We start from the raw sequence: 24,709 nt of genomic DNA on the forward strand, positions 1-24,709 counted from the left end.
GGACCATGGCTGTGGGGATAAGAGTCACGAAGGAGGAGAAAATATTGCTGTATCCAGCCTTCATCTATTGCACATATGGAGGTAGGCAAGGCTGAAACAGAGGATGTATCAGGATTGGCCAGATAACTTGGGCTTAACTATCTGTAAGGATCAGGGATCAAAGAAATGGAATAACGGATTTGAAAGAAGATAGTGTTTTAAGAACAGGGAGTGAGATCCAGGGGAAATATGACTTACATAACTTTCTTAGTAAAATCTGGTCTTGCAAAACTTACAGAATCAGATCTAAATAGGCATTGAAGATCATCTTGACCCATTCTTACCAGTTTACACTTCAACTGAAAGATTGTCTACTGTCTACTCTGTGGAGTTTGTGATGATGGAGACAAGGTACTTGCTAGTGTAGACGGTTTAAGGTTTCTGTTGGATCTACAACTTACATCTTATGAGCTCTTACAGCTCTCAGGCACGGATGTTTTTGGAAAGATTTCACTTAAAGAAAGCCTTACTCATTTTTTTCTGAAAGTATTATGCATTTTTGGTATAATAATTTAGGATTCAGAGGTCTTCAGAGTAGTTCTGAAAGCATCTAATACTTACTAGACATTCTTTGACATGAATATATTTGGATTTATATAAGGTCATTTGTAGAGAGAAGGAAAATTATCTCACAATTCTTTAGAAAACAGATAACCAATTATATATTTTTAAATTTGTCTAGGTTGGAGGTACTAAAAAACAGGTCTTTAAACATCGTGGAATTTTGTTTGAATATATTTATCTTGGGATGCTGAGTGGGTACAGATGGAAAGGTTTATAGAAAAATAAGAATGTGAGAAAACTGAATCTATGCTTTTCATTGTCATCATTCACTGGGAATAAGCATTCATTACTGAAGTGTTATGTATTTGCTCTCAAGGATCTCCCCAATTTGTACGGAAGATAGACTTATAAAAGTAGCAACTCTATGCTAATTGGGCATTATGAATGTTATGATGATATAGAAGAAGGAATAAATACTTTTCTCTAGGAAAACAAAAATGTTTCATTAAAGAGTTAACATTTTACTTATTTGTGAGAGAGGAAAGAGGTAGATTCCAGAAGAAGGAAAAGGGTGAGAGTTAAACCAGAGACTACTGGTCAAGAGGGGTTAAGGTTCCTATAATGCAATGAAGCATGAATTACTGTTTTGACATCCACTTTTTGGTTATTGGAGAGGTAAATGTACAGTTTCTTTATGAGAGAAAAAGAATCCCTTAAGCAGAAATTGTGATGCATAGATTTAACATTTTAAAATATCAAATTTGAAGGTTTATCTCTACAGGAGGGTTTTGTGCTGGGAAGGATTGGATTAGAGTGAGTGAAATATGTCAAAGGGAAGGGGTCTTGTATGCTAATCCTTAATTAGTTTGATTAAATAATTTTTACTTAATACTTCTAATGTGATGACCATTATTCTGAGGGTTAAGGTGAAAAAGATGAAAAGAGATAGCAGGTTTTTACTATGATGACTGGAATTAAATTATCCTTATGTAATACAGTATGATCAGTGATAGGCACAGAGACAGATTCTGGCTACCATTTTTACCCAGATAAGGTAATACTGTGATCTGTCCTCTCTTGTTCCTCTTTCGTTCTTTCCCTCTTTCTATTTTGCTTCCTCCCTTTACTCTCACATCCTTCCCTTTCTTTTGTATATTGTTCATATTATGCTTGAAATCAATAAGAATGTCCAGAGCATTTTTGATGGATTTTCTGCAAGCTATCTATTCTTTATCTGTGTTATCTTGTTAGTTTTCTTAAATACAGAGATTTTACCTATTGGTACTTTATCATTCTTAATTTTAAATGTCCATTCCATTACTAAATGTGTTGTTTATTCATCTTACTTTCCTTTTAGAGGTACCCACAAGACACAGTTTTTCTTCTATCTCTGAAGTTCTTCACATATGAGCTACATTTCAGCTGTGTTGATGATCTGTCTACAACTGATTGTAACACTCTTTTGTAATGATTCCTTAGTAGCACCTTGCGTATTTGAGATAGGTCCTAGGTCACTGGGTGGATTTCACAGTGCCCTTTCCAGGTATTTTGCAGCCCATGAAAGATAGTATTTGTCTATAGTGTTTCTTTCCCTCTTCACAGGGCCCTTTCCAGGTATTTTGCAGCCCATGAAAGATAGTATTTGTCTATAGTGTTTCTTTCCCTCTGCCATTGATTCTTACTTTGATTAGACAAGTTGACTTAATGCTGTCCTTTTCTGAAAAATCCCCTTTCAATAACCCTGCTCTGATAAACACTCTCTTCCTGTCACTCTATGATGTTTTTATAGTGAGTAAAGTGACAGACACACGCAGCAACCTGTGGTGAAGTGGCTGTGTGGGTTCTGCTGTCATCGATTGTACCTTGTGTTTTGTATTCCTTAGTCCAGAGATATATTTGTTCAATGAATATTTATAGATTTGAGGTGGACAACAAGAAAAACACTTGTACCAATAGTGTATACTAACTGATCATTTTAGGCTGGCTGAGAGAAAGACTATGGATTATCTAGAAAAAAATAATGTTTTGAGAAGATCAAATAGCTTAGAAATGAGCAATATGGAATTCAGAAATTAAAAGTTTCATGCTATGAGATAGCAAGGTGTCCCAATCTTTCCAACTTTGTTAGTGTTCATTGTATAAAATAGGTGCCTTTCCCACTTGACGCATTTGGAATCAGAGCTAGCTGTTATTTTTACTTAGTATTAATAGCATTAGCATTAATGGCAGTAATTTAGATGTGCTACCGTTCAATTTATAATGAATAACAATAAATAAGGCTCTGATATAGATTGATAATCTTTCTAATTTGATTCTTCAACATTCCTTGACCTCTTCAGCCTCTCATGGATCAACACAACTTCTCAAGCCTGACTGAGTTTGTGCTCCTCGGTTTCCCAAATGTGGAGCACATTGGGGGCTGCCTTTTTGTCTTGCTGCTGTTGGCATACCTGTTCACTATTGGTGGCAATACGCTCATCTTCCTAGTCATCCGCCTGGATGCAGCCCTCCACAAACCCATGTATCACTTTGTCAGTGTTCTCTCTTTCTTGGAATTATGGTATACAGCCACCACCATCCCTAAAATGCTAGCTAATCTTCTCAGTGAGAAGAAGGCTATTTCTTTTACAGGATGCCTCCTCCAGACCTACTTTTTCCATTCCCTTGGGGCTTCTGAATGCTATCTTCTTACAGCCATGGCCTATGACCGATACCTGGCCATCTGCCGACCCCTCCACTACCCTTCAATTATGACTACAGCACTCTGTGTGAAGATGGCTGCTGGCTGCTGGACTTGTGGTTTCCTGTGTCCTATTTCTGAGGTCATCCTTGTCTCTCAGCTCCCTTTCTGTAACTACAATGAAATCCCACACATTTTCTGTGATTTTCCACCTCTTTTGAGCCTGGCCTGCAAAGACACATCTACTAATGTACTAGTGGACTTTGCCGTCAATGCCTTCATCATCCTTGTCACTTTCCTTTTTATCATGGCCTCTTACGGGAGAATCATTGGTGCTGTGCTGAAGATAAAAACAGCAGCAGGAAGAAGAAAGGCCTTCTCCACATGTGCCTCACACCTCATTGTGGTGCTCATCTTTTTTGGCAGCATCATCTTCATGTACGTTCGGCTAAAGAAGAGCTACTCATTGACTCTTGACCGCACTTTAGCTGTAGTCTACTCTGTGTTAACACCTCTGGCTAATCCCATTATCTATAGTCTTCGAAACAAGGAACTCATTCAGGCCATCAAGAGGACCTTCTTCAAGAAGGTGGAGAAAGCTAGTCCAACTCATCATTGACTTTGTACAAAGGTGCTCTCTGGCCTGAATGTTCGCCTCTTGAATGTTCTATGTATATTTGAACTGGCCTCAATCAATATCGCTCCCTTATTACTCAAGTTCTGGGTTTCATATCCTTTCTCTTGAGCAAAAGACTTATTTGTTTGCTCATCCAGTGTTCTCAGAATTAAGAAAATTCAGTATCTTAATTCATATTCTTTTTGTATTTTACATTTTTATTTTTTTTATTTTTTTTAAATTTATTTAATACTTAATAATAATTCTTTGGTTTCCGGGCAAACATCCCCCTCCCTCCTCCCCTTCCTTATGGGTGTTCCCCTCCTAACCCTCCCCCCATTGCCGCCCTCCCCCCAACAGTCTAGTTCACTGGGGATTCAGTCTTAGCAGGACCCAGAGCTTCCCCTTCCACTGGTGCTCTTACTAGGATATTCATTGCTACCTATGAGGTCAGAGTCCAGGGTCAGTCCATGTATAGTCTTTAGGTAGTGGCTTAGTCCCTGGAAGCTCTGGTTGCTGGGCATTGTTGTACATATGGGGTCTCGAGCCCCTTCAAGCTCTTCCAGTTCTTTCTCTGATTCCTTCAACGGGGGTCCTATTCTCAGTTCAGTGGTTTGCTGCTGGCATTCGCCTCTGTATTTGCTGTATTCTGGCTGTGTCTCTCAGGAGCGATCTACATCCGGCTCCTGTCGGTCTGCACTTCTTTGCTTCATCCATCTTGTCTAATTGGGTGGCTGTATATGTATGGGCCACATGTGGGGCAGGCTCTGAAGGGGTGTTCCTTCAGTCTCTGTTTTAATCTTTGCCTCTCTCTTCCCTGCCAAGAGTATTCTTGTTCCCCTTTTAAAGAAGGAGTGAAGCATTCACATTTTGATCATCCGTCTTGCGTTTCATTTGTTCTAGGCATCTTGGGTAATTCAAGCATTTGGGCTAATAGCCACTTATCAGTGAGTGCATACCATGTATGTCTTTCTGTGATTGGGTTAGCTCACTCAGGATGATATTTTCCAGTTTCAACCATTTGCCTACGAATTTCATAAAGCCGTTGTTTTTGATAGCTGAGTAATATTCCATTGTGTCGATGTACCACATTTTCTGTATCCATTCCTCTGTTGAAGGGGATCTGGGTTCTTTCCAGCTTCTGGCTATTATAAATAAGGCTGCGAAGAACATAGTGGAGCACGTGTCTTTTTTATATGTTGGGGCATCTTTTGGGTATATGCCCAAGAGAGGTATAGCTGGATCCTCAGGCAGTTCAATGTCCAATTTTCTGAGGAACCTCCAGACTGATTTCCAGAATGGTTGTACCAGTCTGCAATCCCACCAACAATGGAGGAGTGTTCCTCTTTCTCCGCATCCTCGCCAGCATCTCCTGTCACCTGAGTTTTTGATCTTAGCCATTCTCACTGGTGTGAGGTGAAATCTCAGGGTTGTTTTGATTTGCATTTCCCTTATGACTAAAGATGTTGAACATTTCTTTAGGTGTTTCTCAGCCATTCGGCATTCCTCAGCTGTGAATTCTTTGTTTAGCTCTGAACCCCATTTTTAATAGGGTTATTTGTCTCCCTGCGGTCTAACTTCTTGAGTTCTTTGTATATTTTGGATATAAGGCCTCTATCTGTTGTAGGATTGGTAAAGATCTTTTCCCAATCTGTTGGTTGCCGATTTGTCCTAACCACAGTGTCCTTTGCCTTACAGAAGCTTTGCAGTTTTATGAGATCCCATTTGTCGATTCTTGATTTTAGAGCATAAGCCATTGGTGTTTTGTTCAGGAAATTTTTTCCAGTGCCCATGTGTTCCAGATGCTTCCCTAGTTTTTCTTCTATTAGTTTGAGTGTATCAGGTTTGATGTGGAGGTCCTTGATCCACTTGTACTTAAGCTTTGTACATTAATTCATATTTTTACACATGTAAACTCTCTTCTTACACATTTCTGACATTTTTTCTCCTTTTCCAACTAAATGGCCTAATGCTTATCTCTTCTTCCCTTTTGTTCACTTTCAAGCCATCCCATGTGGATTTATTCCAGACCTTCCAAGAAACATTTTGCCAAATATATTACTGATGCAAATCCATCAGACCTGTCTCGTCCTCCATTCTGTACATCTTAACACACATGATTATTTTACTTCTTAAAAATGTTTGTCTCAACTTTGATGATAATATTCTAACTTCCTTATTTCTTTAATAAGCCCTTTTTAGTATATTTTATTTTATATAATGGTGTCTCTATAATCTCATTTATTCTTACAGTGTCAAATGTTTCTTAGCAATGCTAAGATAATTTAAAATTTAGATGCCTATGTCTGATATCTCTTTTGAGTTCTAGACTTTGTAAGAGATGACTCATTTCCTTGTCTAGATATCTTCCCAGGAAATTAAATCTTGACATTCGAAAAATAAAATGTTTACAATCTCAACCTTAGATACTTGATGCCTTTACATGTCTGTGTTAGTAATATAAAATTTAAGTTATCATATTTACTTAATTTTCCTCTACCCTATGTCTAGTACATGATTAATTCAATTCCTCAAGATACATTTTAAAATCTGTTTCTTATTATCTTTAGTATTGCTATCTGGTGTAAATTCCAACCTTTCTCAACTGAAATGCATTATATGTTTCCATATAAGATCTGATATTTTAAGGGATGGAGAGATGGATCAGTGCTGGGAAGTTAGCCCCAGACTTGGCAGGACTGTGTCTTCTCTGAACCAGCTGATGGAAAGAACATCTGTAGGGCAGGGGGTTTGGAGGGTGGATGTGGTCTTGGGAAATTTCAGGTTGCTTTCTAGAATAATGTCTACTTATTAAGTTAGAATTGCTAAGTTACTCTGGAGCCAGAAGTTGCAGGCCTCTGGGTGAATTAACATTTGTCTTTAAACAGGAGAGGATTAAGTAAATAATTAATTGCTAGTGCTCCTTTCTCTTTTAACCCAGAAGCCCTCCTCCCCTTGCTTGTCAGGCCAAGAGGAGGTTTGGAGCAATAAACTTTATTGAACCTGGAAAAGAGGCATGGTCACAGAAAGAAAAACTTTTACACAAGCAAATATGCATACATTCATATACATTCATATATACATCCATGCACATACTCACACACCTTCACGTACTTCTGTTGGGCCCACTATTTATCTATTTCATATTTACATATTCCCTACATATACACATACTTACATATATATATATATATATATATATATATATATATATATATATATATATATATATATCAAAAGAACAAGCATCAGTGTAGAAAGAACTCCAGATGAAAAAGGAGCTCCAATCTTTATTGCATAGAGAAAGAAAAAGCTTCTACACTTTTCTTGCTAAATGAATTAAATCTTAGTCTGAAAGTTAAAAGCTTTGTCCTTGTTAGTAAGACTAAGTCTGCCTTGTTGTTAAGAAAAGACCTGTTCTGTCCCATGGTAAGGAGAAGCATGCATACTCTTTCTACTACCTCTGCAGCTTTTTCTTTGTCCCTCTTTCTCTCTGCATTCTGTGTATTGCTTTCTCCTTCTACCCTTGTCCAAATGTGCTCCTTACAAGTTATTTTGTACTTTTACTAGAAGAATGGATCACTTGGTTTTCCCAAGCATCCTTTTTTTTTTACAGAAGTTCATGGAAAATGAAATTTGCAACAAAGATGTTTGAATGTGTTTCTGTTAAGAGTAGTTATCTAACTAGACATTTATTTTCTTTCCCTAGTTCTACATGTTCCTCAAAAGTTAAAAACCATAATTCTTGTGACTAAGTTAGCATTGAAGCTTTGTATAAATAAACCCAATAAATATTTTATCATCTGGCCTTGCACCTACAATAAATTGTTAGTTCCTTTTTATGGCCTATGGTTAATTGTCATAGTTTTAAGGAATATGTTCCCAAGTTATAAACCCATGCTTTCTATCTCAGAAGCAAGTAGTTTGGTGGTGCATGAAGACTGGCAGAGTTCTAATTGCAGGTTCCATATCAGAGCAGGCTTTACCATAAAGGGGCTTGATAATTACCTGAAAACTTTTGGATTTCTCATAAAATTGTCCTTCCGAATTAAGAAATCATTGATTTATCTATATAGCATCACTACAAGACAGTGCATCTTTGTTGATAGGCAGAAATCTTCCCAATATGATGGGCTAATGCCCAGGGGCTATAATATTAATTCTATAAGGACAGAAATGTATGTCAGCTGCAGAAAAATTTGCTGAGATTTTGTCCTTTGGGATTTGGTTCTCAAAGGCTCTTCCATTGTAGCTCCATGGTAAAACATCTCTAGAAGATTACCTGCTAGCTTTTAGCCTTTGCTAGAGGCTCCTGACAGCTCAGCAATTAAAACCATTGGCTATTTTTCCAGAAGGCCTGGGATTATTCCTAAAAGCCACATAATTCACAACCTTCTGTAACTCCAGTCACAGGAGACTCAGTCCCCCTCTCCTAGCCTCCACAGGCACTAAGCATGCTCATAGTCCACAGATATCCATGCAGACAAAACACTCATACACATAATACGATAAAAGTATATCTTTAAAAGAATCTAATATTTTAAATCTAAACTAAATACGCCGTTCCAAAATCCAAGAAAAGCAATTGCTTATGAGATGAAACCAAAAGCCTTCTTATCACACATTTTAAAGCTAGATGAAATGTTTCTTTGCAGTTCTCTCTAATAATACCTGTTCTTCATCTTTTATTTTTCCCATAGGGGGCCCGGGTGTGTTTCCTTAGGGATATTCTACTTCCTTCTTATAAATTAAGCTCATTTTGGTTTTTAGAATCTTTGTACTTCCCTAACGCTTCATGCAATTCATTTGTCCTTATTTTTTGGTTCAAATATCAATTTCAGGGAAAGCTTGATAGTTTAGTACACATAGGCAATTACGGTACACACTTCCTGGCTTCGATTCAATACCTTCAACCGTGGTGGAAGGAAAGAACTGACTCTCTAAGTTGTCCTCTGACCTCCACAGGTATTCTATGGCATGCATGCACATCTACTCACATACAAACCAATCCACCCATTGATTTCACTTCAAATGACAGCACTTTAGATACCCTTTCCGAATACTCAACGTATTTCCCCCCTTTTATCTTTTTGTTAGATCTTTGTAAAAAATTATATAATATATTTTGATCAAATTCACTCCTCCCATTTCCTCTCAGATCCATCCCCTCTCCCTACTTTGTATCCTCTCTGGTTTTTTTTCTTTTAATACCCATCAAGCTTATATATTCTTGAATGGGTAGCTTTCTACTGAAGTACAGTTGACTTATCAAGGCTTACACTGTTGCAGAAAACTGATGCTCCCTCTCCCAGTAGCTATCAATTGCTAAAACCCTTTAATATTTTTGTACTTAATGCCCACCACAGCCCCTCCGTGCAGGAAAGTGGTCTGAGTTGAACTTATGTGTTTTATGTACATGCTGTTACAATGGCATTGAGTTAATGTGTGTGGCTGCCCTGTACAAAATTATATTTTTTCTTTCCTTAAAAATATGTAAAAATACTTGCTTCCATGTAAGTAGAGAGTTAATCATTTTTTCTACAGTGAAGATTTATGTCCTTCAGTCTATTTTTATAGTGTATTACTTTCATAGATTTGCATATGCAGAACCAACTTTGCAACTTTGGGATGAAATAAACATGGCGATGATCACACTTTTCTTAATGCCTTTTTTCGATTTGTTATGGAAGTGTTTTGTTAATGTTTGTATCTATGTGTGCCCAGTAGTTTCTTTTTACTTTTACTTCATTTTGTCCTTATCTAGCTTTGATATTAAAATAATATAGACTTTTAGAATGCTTGGGAAAGCCCCTCCCTTTTGTACTATGTGGGATCATTTTTGAAGTATTGGTGTTATATTTTAAAGGCTTAGTAGAATTGGACAGTGTGTTCAGTTATAATGTTTATAGAGGAACTTTAATTTCTGCTTTAATCATGTTTCTCATTATGGGTCTACATGAGTTGCTAATGATGTCTTGATTTAGTTTTGGTAAGCCATATATGCTTAGAATTTATCAGTTTCTCCTAGGTTATTACAATTTCATTCATTTGTTTTGGTGCATGTGTATGTGTGTGCATGTGTGTATGTGTGTGTGTGTGTGTGTGTGTGTGTGTGTGTGTGTGTGTGTGTGTGTGTGTGTGTGTGTGCCATGACAAATACATACAGGCCAGAGCATAACATTTGGGGGTTGATTCTTTTATTGCACCACATGGATTCTTGTGAACAAACTCAGTGTGTCCAGCTATACAGTAAGGGCCTTTACCTGCAGAGAGATCTTGTCATGCTACTTTGTGTGTTTGGTACCTTGGCCATGGAGAAATTCTTCTCTGACCATGTCTGTTTAGGACTCTAAATGTATTCAGTTAGCCATTTGGTTCTCTAGATTTTGCAACATTTTGGGATTCTACATCATCAAATATGTTGTCTATAACTACTGATGATTTTTTGTTAACAATGAAACTTTTTATTAATACCATAGTGGAATAGGAAATTTGTATTATCTATTTTACTTAAAACAACAAAATACAAAAGAAAACATGCTTTTATAAATGAAGTACTTCTTTTATTTAATTTCATTCCTTTGCTCTTAATTATTCATTCATTATCATTCTACTGAATTATTTATCTTTTCTTTTCTTATGTTATATGTATGGATGTTTTGCCTGCATGCAGGTCTGCATACCACTTGCATGCTGATGTACTATGTGGCCAGAACAGAGTGTCAGCTTCTCTTTAACTGTAATCATAGATGGTGTTGTGCCACTTTGTGAGTGTTGTAATCATACTGGTGTCTTCTGCAAGAACATCAGGTGATATTAACCAATGAGCAATCTCATAATATTCATTTTCATCTTTCCATTATTCAGTTGCAAATATATTTTTTATATAATCAAGATACAATTTGTATAGCAGGTAGATAATTGTAAACAATTTGACCTTCTGGAGAATGTGTTCTTTGAAGCATTCAAAGATTTCTGATTTTGATGAAGGCTTTTTATTACATAAGTGTCATATTTTAAGTAAAGTATATTTGCTACCAATTTCTTTCACGACATAATTTCTGTTTTAATTCTTTCATTCATCTTTGAAATAAATATTTTTGACATAAAAAAGCAATTAGGCTTTATTCTCAAATGTAGAATTGAGTTGCTACTTTAACTGGAATTTTCTACTGTACACATAGACGCATGTACTGTACACATAGACGCATAGACATGTACTGTGCGTCTTAAAAGTGCACTTTCATATTGTATAGTGCATGCTAGTAAGGGAAGTAAGAAATCAACAAATGATTAGACAATGAAAATACAATTAGGCCTGCTGTCAAGGACCTACATTTAGACTCTATCTCAACCTCAAAGATTAAGATACTTTGAGTCATTGGTTTTCAGGTCCTCTTTGGAAAAAAATTAAATATTAAGTACAGAGTACAAATTCACACACACACACACACACACACACACACCCCACATACGTGTGCACATGGGTGTGCATGCATGCGTGTGTGTGTGTGTGTGTGTGTGTGTGTGTGTGTGTGTGTAAAATCGTTTTCTTGAGTCTAGTTGGTTCAAACAGAAAATCTTTGCCAGGAAATTTCATGCTTTTAAATAACTATTAATAGAAGTACAAATATAGTGTCAAGTAAATGGAAGATATGGATATGATCAGTTAAGGACATTTTGGTAGTAGAAAACATGTGATTGTAAGGAGTAGGTGGATGTCTTAATTGAAACATGAGAGACATGGTGAGAGCAGGACGAGTGATTAAGAGTGCTTGTTATAATGAAACTCAAGACAGATGATCAAAATGTGAATGCTTCACTCCTTCTTTAAAAGGGGAACAAGAATACCCTTGGCAGGGAAGAGAGAGGCAAAGATTAAAACAGAGACTGAAGGAACACCCCTTCAGAGCCTGCCCCACATGTGGCCCATACATATACAGCCACCCAATTAGACAAGATGGATGAAGCAAAGAAGTGCAGACCGACAGGAGCCGGATGTAGATCGCTCCTGAGAGACACAGCCAGAATACAGCAAATACAGAGGCGAATGCCAGCAGCAAACCACTGAACTGAGAATAGGACCCCCGTTGAAGGAATCAGAGAAAGAACTGGAAGAGCTTGAAGGGGCTGGAGACCCCATATGTACAACAATGCCAAGCAACCAGAGCTTCCAGGGACTAAGCCACTACCTAAAGACTATACATGGACTGACCCTGGACTCTGACCTCATAGATAGCAATGAATATCCTAGTAAGAGCACCAGTGGAAGGGGAAGCTCTGGGTCCTGCTAAGACTGAACCCCCAGTGAACTAGACTGTTGGGGGGAGGGCGGCAATGGGGGGAGGGTTGGGAGGGGAACACCCATAGGGAAGGGGAGGGGGGAAGGGGATGTTTGCCCGGAAACCGGGAAAGGGAATAACACTCGAAATGTATATAAGAAATACTCAAGTTAATAAAAAAAAAAGAAATGAATGAATGAGTACATTGTATATACATCCAATGGAATACTAACAATAAAATGAACGAACTTCTGATAAAAAAAAAAGAGTGCTTGTTATACATCTATGAGAACCTGAGTTTGGATCCCAGCATCCCACTGATTCCCAGTTCCAAGGGAGTCTGATACCCTCTTCTGGTATCCTGGCATACATACCTGAACACTATTTAGTTCAGACACACACACACACACACACACACACACATCATAGATAAATAAATAAATCTTAAGAAATGGCAAAAGTTACTTAGCTAATAGTTGGCTTATAGAGAATTTAAAAATCTGAATAAAGTAGATTACTAATTAAAATTGATTTCATAATAATCAAAGTATAATCCAATACCTTGATTCAAAATCTCCCTCCAAGAGCCAAAGACTACCTAACAAAAACCCCAATTTCAGACGTGAGGAAATTAATTTTGAATTACTGTCCAGGGTTGCCAACAGACTCCGAAAATAGATAGCCTAATTCTGTTGTTCTAGGTTGCCCTGAGAGGTGGAAGTTAAGTTTCTCTTGCTGAAGACATCATGTTCTCCAAACACTGGGCTCAAAGTCTTCTGAGCTAGAATGAATCTGAATCCCTAACCACTTAGGACTAATTTCCACGACACCAGAAAACACAATCCTTCCAAAGGATGAAAAACCCAAAAGTCCCACCCAGCTATAATACCTATGAGCCACATAAAAGACCGGTATGGCCTAGTAATCCTAACAGTGCAGTAGTGGGCCAGATGTCATGGTGGTAACCAATTGGTCTGTAATTGGACTCAAGACCTGATCAACAAAAGAAAAACCATACTTGGTACTGGAAACAGAACTAAGTATTCGGAGTTAATAAAGTCATGGTAATTGGAGGAAATCTACCACCCTGACTTTAGTAAACCAGCATATCTACTAATAACAATCTATCTTTAGATACATTTGTTTTAGATACACCTGCAAAATGTTCACACACCTAAGACACAGGAAATATGGAAGAGTAGACAAAGGGCATTGTAAAAGCCAGAGGATCAGGTCCTTTTCTGTGAGATTGTGTTTCCTCATGATATCAGAAGGTATAACCATAAAGAGCTATGACCAATACAGTTGCTCTAACATAAGCTGAAAAAGCTTGACACCAATAGACATGCCTAAGCAGACTGAGAAAAGCCCATGAGGCCTATACCTTACACAAAGAACTATCAGCAACTAAGGAAAGATGACAGTGAGATTTGGTCTTCCCCAGGGAAAAGCACATCTATTGGCAGTACAGTGCCAACAGTTAGACCAGAAATCATACATACAAGTAACATTATATATATTGGGCAGTTTATATTATGAATAGACACATGTGCATACATGAATACACACATAATAAATGCAATAAGTGGGCATGGCTTTGAAATATAGTGGGAAGACTGGGAAAGGAGAATTGTCATGATCATATAAAAATTTCAAACATTTAAATCAAAGTAAAAAATATGTATCACCAGTTTTAACATATACCTAGGACAAGCAAAAGGTAAGAAACCATGTTAAGTAAATGTGAGAATGTCTTCAAGTAAGAGGTTTGGAGATGTAGAAAAAGAAGGTTTATATTAAGAACTTTGAAAATGCATCTTGGCCACTCGAGATTCCTTAGTGGAGAATTCTTTATTTGACACTGTAACCCATTTTTAATTGGGTTATTTGGTTCTCTGGAGTCTACCTTCTTGTGTTCTTTGTATATATTGGATATTACCCCTCTATCAGATTTACGGTTGGTAAAGATCTATTCCCAATCTATAGGTTGCCATTTTGTCCTATTGACAGTGTCCTTTGCCTTACAATTTTCAATTTATGACGTCTCATTTGTCAATTGTTGTTCTTAGAGCCTGAGCCATGGGTATTCTGTTCAGGAAATTTCCTTCTGTGCCAATGTGTTCCAGGTTCTTTCCCACTTTCTCTTTTATTAGATTCAGCATATCTGGTTTTATATAGAGGTCCACATGATCCACCTTGACTTCAGCTTTGTATAGGAGATAAGAATGGATCAATTTGCATTCTTCTACATGCCAACTGCTCCTTGAACCAGCACCATTTGTTGAAAATGCTGTCTTTTTTTTCCACTGGATGGTTTTAATTTCTTTGTCAAAGATCAAGTGACCACAGGCATGTGGATCCATTTCTGGGTCTTTAATTCTATTCCACTGATCTACCTGCCTGTCTCCGAGGAATATTTAATGGCCAAGAAGCATCTAAAGAAATGTTCAACATCCTAAGACATTAGAGAAATGCACATCAAAGCAACCCTCAGATTCCACCTCACACCAGTCAGAATGGCTATGATCAAAACCTCAGGTGACATCAGATGATGGCCAGGATGTGGAGAAAGGGGAACAACTCATAGACCACGTGAAGCTCAAGAAGAAGGAAGACCAAAGTAAGGATGTTCCAGGCCTACTTAGAAGGTGGAAAAATAGTCATAGGAGGGAGGGACCCATGATGGAGAAAGGAGGGGGAGGAAAAAAGGGGGAATAGTTTCAGGTGTGGGAGGAGACAGGGAGAAGTACAGAGAGGGTCAAGAAATTAAATGGAGATGTGTAGCAGTGGGGATGGGAAACATGGGATAGCCACTAGAAATTACCAGATGACAGGAAAGCAAGAGGTTTCTAGTACTTGATTGAGATGACTTTAGCCAAAAAACCCAATAAAGGAGAGGTAGAGTCATATCTGGTGGATAGGCATGACCCCTGGTGGTGAGATGTGGCTAACCATCCGTTTCAAAAATTTTAACCCAGAATTGTTCCTGTCTAAAGGAAATGCAGGGACAAAGAGTGGAGCCAAGACTGAAGGAAAGGCCATCCAGAGACCACCCAACTTAGGGATCCATCCCATCTGTAGTCACCAAGATGCTGATGCCAAGAAGCACTTGCTGACAGGAGTCTGATATAGCTGTCCCCTATGAAACTCTGTCAGAGTCTGACTAATGCAGATGCGGACACTCGCAGCTAACCATCAGACAGAGCATGGGGACCCCAATGGAAGAGTTAGGAGAAGGAATTAAGGAGCTGAAGGAGATTGCAGCAGCTTGGACAAAACAACCTCAATTAACCAGACCCCACAGAGCTCCCAGGGACCACCAACCAAAGAGGGACCCATGACTCCAGTCGCATATGTAGCAGGCAAATGCCTTATTTAGCATCACTGGGAGGGAGAGTCTTGGTCCTGTGGAGGCGAGTTGCTCCAGAGTAGGGGAATTCTAGGGGGGTGAGGCAGGAGTGGGAGGGTGGGGGGACACCCTCATCCAGGCAGGGGAATGGAGGATTGGATTAGGGGTTTGCAGAGGGGAAACCAGAAAGGGGGGCAACATTTGAAATATAATAAAATAACCAATAAAACAAACTTTGAAAATACTATTGTGATTAGAATGTAGAAAACCTGTGTAAGTCTTCACATACAACTCAGAGTTTATAATTTTTTGCACTCACTGCCATACTTGGATATCACTTTGGCATGAGGAAAACAACACCTATCCTTTATAGATATATTCAGTTGAAAAAATACAAGGAAACATCATTGTTTGATACATGTATATATATAATGGAATACTCAATATCTTTAAAGCTTAATTCTTTATGGAGGAAATATGTACACTATAGTCTTTGGGAAAGTTTGAAATTAAACAATTGAATAGGTAAAGTTGCAATTAGATTTAAATCTATAATCCTTCAGTAGAGGCATTTTCAGGGCAAGATAACACTGGAAAAAGACTATTGGTAGTTTTACCAATAGATTGATTAGGGCCTGCCTTGTTAGCATCTATTTTTTCAGTTTGTATTTCTGTTTCACATCTCATGGATCAGGAAACTCAGTCATATTTTGGAAAAGTCATATTGTAATGGGGAAGTGCATGATTTCCTTCTTTAAAATCATGCTACCCAGGGACCCAAGAACGTTATGGTGATAATTGTTTCCGCTAATGGAAACCATTGCAATAAGAGAGGCTTTTCACAACTTGGACAGGTAATAATTGCAGAAAAGAACTGGTAAGAGGCAAAGAGCTCCAGGGTAATGAACAGCATGGATGACAGTTCTCTTCCCAAAGGAACACCTTAGCAACCTCAGGGGTTTGCTCCAAAGGCCCAGAAACCTCTGCCCAATCAAAAATATAGATCATGGGAGAGGAATGTTTTACGGTTTGATTTACTCCCACAGGTTTTCTCAAAGTGAGAAAGCTCAACTCGTGCAGCAGCCCTGAGTGGCAACACATAATGCGGCAAATCAATGAAAAAAAATAGGAGGAGATCAGGGAGTTCTCATCTACCTCTAGACTCAGAGGTGGCCCCAGGGTCACGCCCTAAAGTTATCCTCATTCTCAAGCTGCAGGTAAGAATGTGTCAGGCAGACACTTTACCATGTTTCTCTCTAGGCTGGCCATTAGGAAAAGAACAAGAATATTCAGAAATACTAGGTGTACGGAATAATTCAGGTTCCAGAGATGGACATATTATTTAGAACAATAATGCAGTTGAAAAACTTTATATTCATGCTGTCACACATACATTCCGTTTGATATAGATTCTCATTTTATAGTCCAGAATGTGCCAGGATTTCAAGTGTGAGCCACCACACCAGGCATGTGGTCTCCTTCGTAAATGTTACTGTGAAGGGTCTCATCTCAGGATTAGCAATTTGGGTATGGTTTTAACCTAGTTTAACACTCTTTTTACTTGATCTCCACTTGTTTCTTTGTAAAATGGAGACATTGAGTTGATCTCTTAAGTTGTAACTACTTGGACTTAAGCCTCCATAGACATAGGCCAGAAACAGTGTAGGCATGTGGAGAAGAGAATGCAGTGAAAGGCACTAATGCCAAAAGCTCCTTGGAATATGGGAAGTGAGACAGGACCTAACCACGATCAATGCTAATTTGTAAATATGCTAGGATTTCCAATAGCACTCGCCCCAGCCCTGACACCAAAGGAGGTGATTTTGCCTGAAAGAACCAGACAGTCGTCTTAGCTGCCATCATAGTTTCCTTTGGCCATCACATCTGTGATGAATCACATTGTACCAAGCATTACCAAGGTGGTAAGTAAAGTATGGAATTTATTTATTAATTTTGAAAAGCTCACACCTGGGATAGAGAGATAAGCTGTTAAGAAGCTGTAGTTCATTCAGAGAACCTGAGTGAGGTTCTCAGCACTCACACTGGCTGGTTCACTGTTGTTCGTCACTCCTGCTTTTTGAGGTCTGATTCATCTGGCCTCTGTGGACACTTGTACTCATGAACATACGTATATGCTGATACACAAAAAAGTGATAACCCCAAAGGTAATAAAAATAACCATTTTCACAAAACTATAAGCTGCTTTGGGATGATAAAATACAAGGATAAAAATAATTTCAGCTCCTGAAATGGGACATAATAAAAGGACCATGGGTAGGTACTGTTGGACTGCCCCCTCTCATCTCTCTGTCTGTATTTGCTTTTCTGTTTCTCTCTCTCTACCTGCCTCTCTCTCTCTCTCTCTCTCTCTCTCTCTCTCTCTCTCTCTCTGTATGTGTTTGTGTATGCAGATGGGCAAGAGGCCAGGGCAGGATTTTGGAGTGCTGGGTATTTTTCTCTATCACTCTCTGCCTTAATGCCTTGAAACAAGGTCATTAAACTCAAGTTTCACCATTTAAGTTAGGATGGCTGCCCAGTGACCTCTTGGAAACCACCTATTTTTGCCTCCCAATGATCAGGTTACAGGAACTAGCAGTCAAACTTTGCTTTTCAAGTGAGTGCTGGACATTCAAACTCAAGGCTTCAAGCTTGCAAAGAAAGAGTTCTTCCACCCTGAAACATTTCTCCAGGTCATGACTACTGGGAGTAGCAAGAAAAGTTAATTTTACCCTGCATGGCTAAAGAAAGAAATGACCTTGGGGTGAATGAAGATTTAAGGATCCTCAGGGTACTTAGCATGAACAAAATTTTAACTGAAGAACATTACAAACAGATGAATCAAAATTGAATTCAGAGAGCCACCAGCACTGAAACTTTTATGATCACAATGAACATGATGATGCTGATAAAGTTTAAAGCATGGCTCGCAACCAGAACAGCAGGGTTACTACATAGAATAAAAGCAGTGTTTGAAAGTCAGATTTTGTGCGGATGGAAGAGTTTTATCAATCTAAACATTTCTGTAATAAAGAAGGCTGCCATATGACCACCTTGCCCTGTGAGTGCTGACAAAAGTCTGAGCCCATCTGTAGGATTTTTGGAGGACACGAATTTCCTCATGCATAAGTGAATGAGAGTCTTTGCTTGTCTGAGTCAGCAAAGGTGATGTTGTCTTTGGGGTGATGATTTATGCTGCTGTTTTCCTCGTCCCATCTTCTAGGTAGTGTGGAAAGCATTTTCATCTTTGTGCATTGATAAGAATAAATGATATATTTAAAAATTCAAGCACTTCAGTGAAATTCAAATTTATGATGGTCCTGGAGCTTCTCCCAAAGTTGTATCAATGTTTATTGGTGCTAGAAATGATTAATTTAGGAGAAATGATAGAATATTTAAAATCAGCAGTGTCAGGGGAAAACTCTAAATGTTTTTTTTAATTTATATAAGCCACAAGAGTGATCGAATTATATAAATATTGTATAGGTATTATGACCTGGGAGGTTAAGATGAGTGTGTGTATATGTGTGTGTGTGTGTGTGTTTGTGTGTGTGTGTGTTTGTGTGTGTGTGTGTGCGCGCGCGTGCACGCATGCAGACATGCTTGTTTAGTAAGTTTAGTGAGATTAATGCCATTTACATACTGAAAAATAATTTGGGAAAGCATTGTAATTATTTATTTTCTTAGAATTAATTAATTCTTTGGGCAACAGGGTGAGTTCAGTTAATAACAGCATATTGTATTTTTAACTTATTTATTTACTTTACCTCCTAATGGCAGCCCCCCCCTTCCGGCTCCTTCCAATAACTCCCTCTCACATCACCACCTCTTACCCCAAACCTTGCTACTTTGAGAAGGGGAGGCCTCCCATGGATATCAACCTACCTTGGCAATCAAGTTGCTGTAGTACTGGGAACATTAACTGAGCCTAGACAAAGCAGTCCAATTATGGGAAAGAGACACAAAGGCAAGCAATAGAGTCAGAGACAGGCCCTGCTCAAGTTCTTAGGAATCCCACATGAAGACCATACTACATATCTGTTACATATGAAGAGGGGTCCGAGGTTCAACCCATATCTGCTCTTTAGTTGATGGTTCAGTCTCTGTGAGTCACTATGAGCCACTTGCTGGGTGAAGCCTCTGAAGTGACAGTTACGCTATGTTGCTGTCTGTGAATATAAAAGAATTCCTTTAATAGTGTAGGGAGTGGGCTCTCTCATGGTATGGGTCTCAAATTGGGCCAGTCATTAGTTGACCATTTCCTTAATTTCTGCTCCACCTTTACCTCTGCATATCTTGTAGGCAGGACATATTGTGGGACAAAGGTTTTGTGGATGGTTTGGTGGAGTTTAGTTAATAACACTATATTATATTTTTGAATCATATTAATTTGTTTGTGTTTGTGTGTGCATGCGTGAGCCATGGCAAGGGTGTGGAAGTCAGAGGAAAACACTGAGGAGTCACATTTCTTTTTCTACCATGTGAGACTCTGGATCAAACTCAGATCTTCAGTCTTGGCACCAAGTGGGTTTATCTATTGAACCACATCATCATGCCAGAATATTGCATTTTTTGAAATACCAAGAGAATAGATGGCAAGTGCATTCACCACAAATGACAGCTATTTAACACAATACTTAAGTTAGATAGTTGTGTCTAGTCCTTCTTCACTTTGCAGCACCCTGTCATACATGACAAATACATACAATTTTGAAAAACAACTAAAAAAAGGAAAAATACAAAGTGAAAGATACAAAGTCAAGTAGTTTCTTGACATTGGTCACTAAAATTTACTTATGCCTTGAGTCTGCATCTAGTCTAATTATAATGTTTAGAAAGTATTCAATAATATTTAGTTATATTGACCACAACTCTTTATTATCTACACAACCCATGAATAAGAAAAACACATTTAAGATTGTGAATTGGGAGGATTGAGGAAGTGGGCATTTAAAAGGAGAGAAAGGAGCTATAGGATTTGCTCTTGGTCTATCTGAGTCTCATTCATTTATTTATCTCACATTAATCGCCAGTGCAATTTTTAGTAGTGTCCAAAAGAGATCAAAATTCTAACTGATAGGCTCATAGATAGGTGGTGTTAGATTTGTTCTTATGAGAGAACATAAGCAAATAGGGGTGAAAGGATTGATTTTTTTCAGAAGCCAGAAGCTTGAAGAAGCAAACCCGTTGATGATAGAAACCAGGAAATGTAATGAGAACTGAATATCCTTTGGTCTGCTATATTATCAATGGTAATGATGTACCATCAGCACCTTTACCAGTGGTACCGTTTACACTGTCAGTGTAAATGATGATCTTACACATTCAGTGAGAATTATATCATGGATATCATGGTAAAATGCGCCCTGAACAATGAAATCGAAGCCTACAGTAAGCAGGAGGAATGAGTTATAAAGAGGGATGTGATATAAAGATTGGTTGTACTGTTCAAAAAAGGGCGGTTTAACTTGAGTCAATGGGTAGAAATTCGGATGAAGGCTGCTGACTGCAGGAGTTGGTGGTGTGGAATTGAAACACCTGCTTCGCAAAGCATGCAGTAGAAATAATTTACTCTAGAAGACGGGGGCATTAAACATTTTCTTGATAGGATGCCAATGGCTACTTTCTCCCTTATCTCTAAAATATTGTATATTTTACAATTTAGGGATTGTACAGGAATGATGAGCAATGGGCACTGGAAACTGGAGCCAAGTAACAGAATTCATCATTTTGGGATTCCCTTATTTCCAAGGTGTCCAGACTTACCTCTTTGTCTTATTGCTTTCCATTTACCTCACTACTATATTGGGGAACCTGCTGATATTCTTGGTAGTCTACCTGGACTCTCGACTTCACACACCCATGTACAAGTTTGTCAGCATTCTTTCCTTCTTGGAGTTGGGCTACACAGCTGCCACCATTCCTAAGATGCTGGCAAATTTGCTCAGTGAAAAGAAGACAATTTCCTTTTCTGGATGTCTCCTACAGATCTACTTCTTTCACTCTCTTGGAGCTACTGAGTGCTACCTCCTGACTGCAATGGCATATGACAGGTACTTAGCCATCTGTAGGCCTCTTCACTATCCTACCCTCATGACCCAGACACTGTGTGCCAAGATTGCCACTGGTTGCTGGTTGGGAGGCTTGGCTGGGCCAGTGGTAGAAATTTCCTTGGTGTCTCGTCTCCCTTTTTGTGGCCCCAATCACATTCAACACATCTTTTGTGATTTCCCACCTGTGCTGAGCTTGGCTTGTACTGATACATCAGTGAATGTCCTGGTAGATTTTATTATAAACTCCTGCAAGATCCTGGCCACCTTCCTGCTGATCCTGAGCTCCTACTTGCAGATAATCCGCACAGTGCTCAAGATTCCTTCAGCTGCAGGCAAGAAGAAAGCATTCTCGACTTGTGCCTCCCATCTCACTGTGGTTCTCATCTTCTATGGGAGCATCCTTTTCATGTATGTGCGGCTGAAGAAGAGTTACTCCCTTGACTACGACAGAGCCTTGGCAGTAGTCTACTCCGTGGTTACCCCTTTCCTGAACCCCTTCATTTATAGCTTGCGCAACAAAGAAATCAAGGAGGCCCTGAAGAGGCAGCTGATGAGAACAGGGATGCTGGGGTGATGAGATGACAAAATGAAGGCAGATTTGATAATATGATGGCTAAGAGATTAACAGCCAAGGAGTGTAAATGAAGCATTCCATTCTTCTCATGTCTGGTATTGTAGCTGGGGCAAGGGATGCATGGCCTTCAATATTAGCATAACATTAAAACATCTGCTGGAGCAATCTACAGCTTAATCCCAGGGACTTTGAAGTAAAAGGCTCTCTTAGGAGGCTGCAATTTTCTAACCAGATATTTGTGAATCAAGCTTAGAAATTTTGCCAAATATGTCTCATTCATAATACTTTCAGGTTCAAATTTACTTGATTTAGCATAATAATTTAATTTTACCTTAAATGGTAATAGTTATTAAATAAAATTTGGAGCAAAATGAAATGTTTCTTACATTAACAATTATTTTCATACAGAAAACACAAGCTTACTGACCATATATTTTTAACAACACATTTTTGAAATTCCATGAAATTTTGCTTAGGTTCTATCTCATTGAATGAATTATAATTACTCGGTATTGATAAAATAAATTATTGTCATGAAATATTGATTTCACTATACAATAACAATGTTTTCTGATAAGAATTTTTCATGGTGACAACAAAAATTTCTAAAACACAATGCATAGTTTCTGGCATGTGGTTGACAGTGAAAATTATTATTCTTTTCTTAGTTTTACTAACATTTATGTGCACGATTCATCTTTATTCTGTGATTTAGAACAACTATTTGTGAACACATATAATACAATACACACACACACACACACACACACACACACACACACACACACACACACATATATATATATATATTATTTCTCCAAAGAAAGATATAACCAATCAGGGAATATCCTTGTGGGAAGGGTGAGGTGTCTTGTTTTTTTGTCCCAGACTGTCATCATTAATAGTCCTAAATGTCTACATCCCTTATAAAGTGTGAAAGCATAGGAGCTGGGCTAGTGTCAGGAAACAGGTTTACATTGCATTAATTATTTTATTTAACTAGCTGTTTCCTATAAAACAAAAAATATATGAAAATAATACTAAAACTTAAATTACCAGAAAGTTGAGAAGTATAAACTAGCCAATATTAAGGAATGCTTATGCATCTAAATTATTTTTGAAGTGGAGGGTAAAAGTTTGATTATAAGAAATGGAGAATGAAGAGAGTGTTTAGCAGTGAAAGAGTTCTTTCTATTCTTGTATAGGACTGGACTTCAGATGCTAATACCTGCACAAGGTGGCTCACAACTGTCTATAACTCCAGCTCTATGGGACTCAATTACTTCTTACATCTCCATACACAGACACACAAATTAAACACTGCTTAAAAATAAATATTTGAAAAAGAACACTATTACTTCTATAAATCTAGAGAATCCCCAAAACATTGAATTTGTACTACCTTAAAGATTTCCAGTCACATATCCATTTTTTCTTAATTTTAATGGACATTTTGCAATAATGTTTTTTATTTATCCTCTAAAAATTTTATTTAATACATTTTGATATTTAAGTTCTTCCTACAACTCTTTCCAGATCTACACCCAACTTCTTGCCTCTCCACCTTTATTCTCTCTCCCTCTCTCTCTTTCTCTTCCTCTCTTCCTCTCTTCCTCTCTCTCTCTCTCTCTCTCTCTCTCTCTCTCTCTCTCTCTCTCTCTCTCTTCCCTCCCTCCTTTCTCTCTCCTTTAGTCTAACTTGGGTGGGCTTACTGCTCTTGGGCATAGGACTTACTACTGAGTGTGGATTACATACTAGGGATCATATTTTTAAAGATAGCTAACTCTGTCCCAGAACTATTAAATGACATAATTCATCAGCATAGGGTAAGACTTGGTACCTACCACCCCTCCATCATGCTGAGATTTGCTCTACCTTAAGCTGACCAAGATCTTGGCCATGCTATCACGGTCACAGTGAGTCCCTTTGACTGTGCCCTGTTGTGTCTGGAAAGCATTGTTTCCTTGAATTCATCCACCACATTTGTCTCTTACAATATTTCTCTCTCCTCCTCTGCGTATATTCTTGAGCTTTGAGAAGAATACTTGTGCTATAGAACCTGTTTTCTAAAAGTGGAACTCTACAAATTCTTTTGTTCTCTTCACATTGATCCATTGCTTCTCTGTGTTAGTTACCATCTACAGCAAGGAGAAACTTCTCTAATGATGGCTGATACTCTGATTTATGGGCATAGTGATAAATTATTAGAAGTCATCTTAATGCTATGTTTATTTATTAGAATAATAATAGTAGGCTCCCCTCTTGAGTCTATAACCACTTTGCTAATGACAAATCTATAAATCCTGGTCACTGAACCTCTTTGTTCAATGGTCTTCCCATGATCAACAGTCACTAACGCTAGAGGGAAATAAGGAGAATAAAAGACCTGTTACTCAAGGAAAGAGCAAGAACTGCTAAGGTTAAAATATTTGAAGAAAGAAAACTTAAAATTTTCCTTTGTAAAAAAAAGCAAGTGACCTATTTATTGGAGACTGAAAATAAAGGGAAGACCCCAAAGATGCATTTCTGTGTTCTGAGAGATAGTTGAGCATGGGTATGCCTACCTGATAACCTGACTTCAACCTCCAGCTGCCACTAGATGACAGGAGAGAACT

At 38.2% G+C, this 24,709-nt stretch overlaps 2 protein-coding genes across 3 annotated transcripts; both read left to right on the plus strand.

Annotated features, from left to right (window-relative positions):
* On the plus strand, nt 1-22,630 carry Or6n1 (olfactory receptor family 6 subfamily N member 1). 2 transcript variants are annotated; one of them, XM_087580307.1, is made up of 2 exons: nt 1-81; nt 21,133-22,630. In XM_087580307.1, exon 2 carries the CDS (start codon nt 21,156-21,158, stop codon nt 22,092-22,094), a length of 939 nt encoding a protein of 312 aa, XP_087436433.1. In that variant the 5' UTR covers nt 1-81; nt 21,133-21,155; the 3' UTR covers nt 22,095-22,630.
* Nucleotides 2,889-3,842, plus strand: Or6n2 (olfactory receptor family 6 subfamily N member 2). Its single transcript, NM_001000082.1, is given in 1 exon segment — nt 2,889-3,842. A coding segment is annotated over 1 exon segment (954 nt).
* Nucleotides 22,631-24,709: the final 2,079 nt, after the last annotated feature.

The sequence above is a fragment of the Rattus norvegicus genome, chromosome 13 (assembly GCF_021556685.1).
Source record: "Rattus norvegicus strain SHRSP/BbbUtx chromosome 13, alternate assembly SHRSP_T2T, whole genome shotgun sequence".
NCBI classification, from domain to species: Eukaryota; Metazoa; Chordata; class Mammalia; order Rodentia; family Muridae; genus Rattus; species Rattus norvegicus.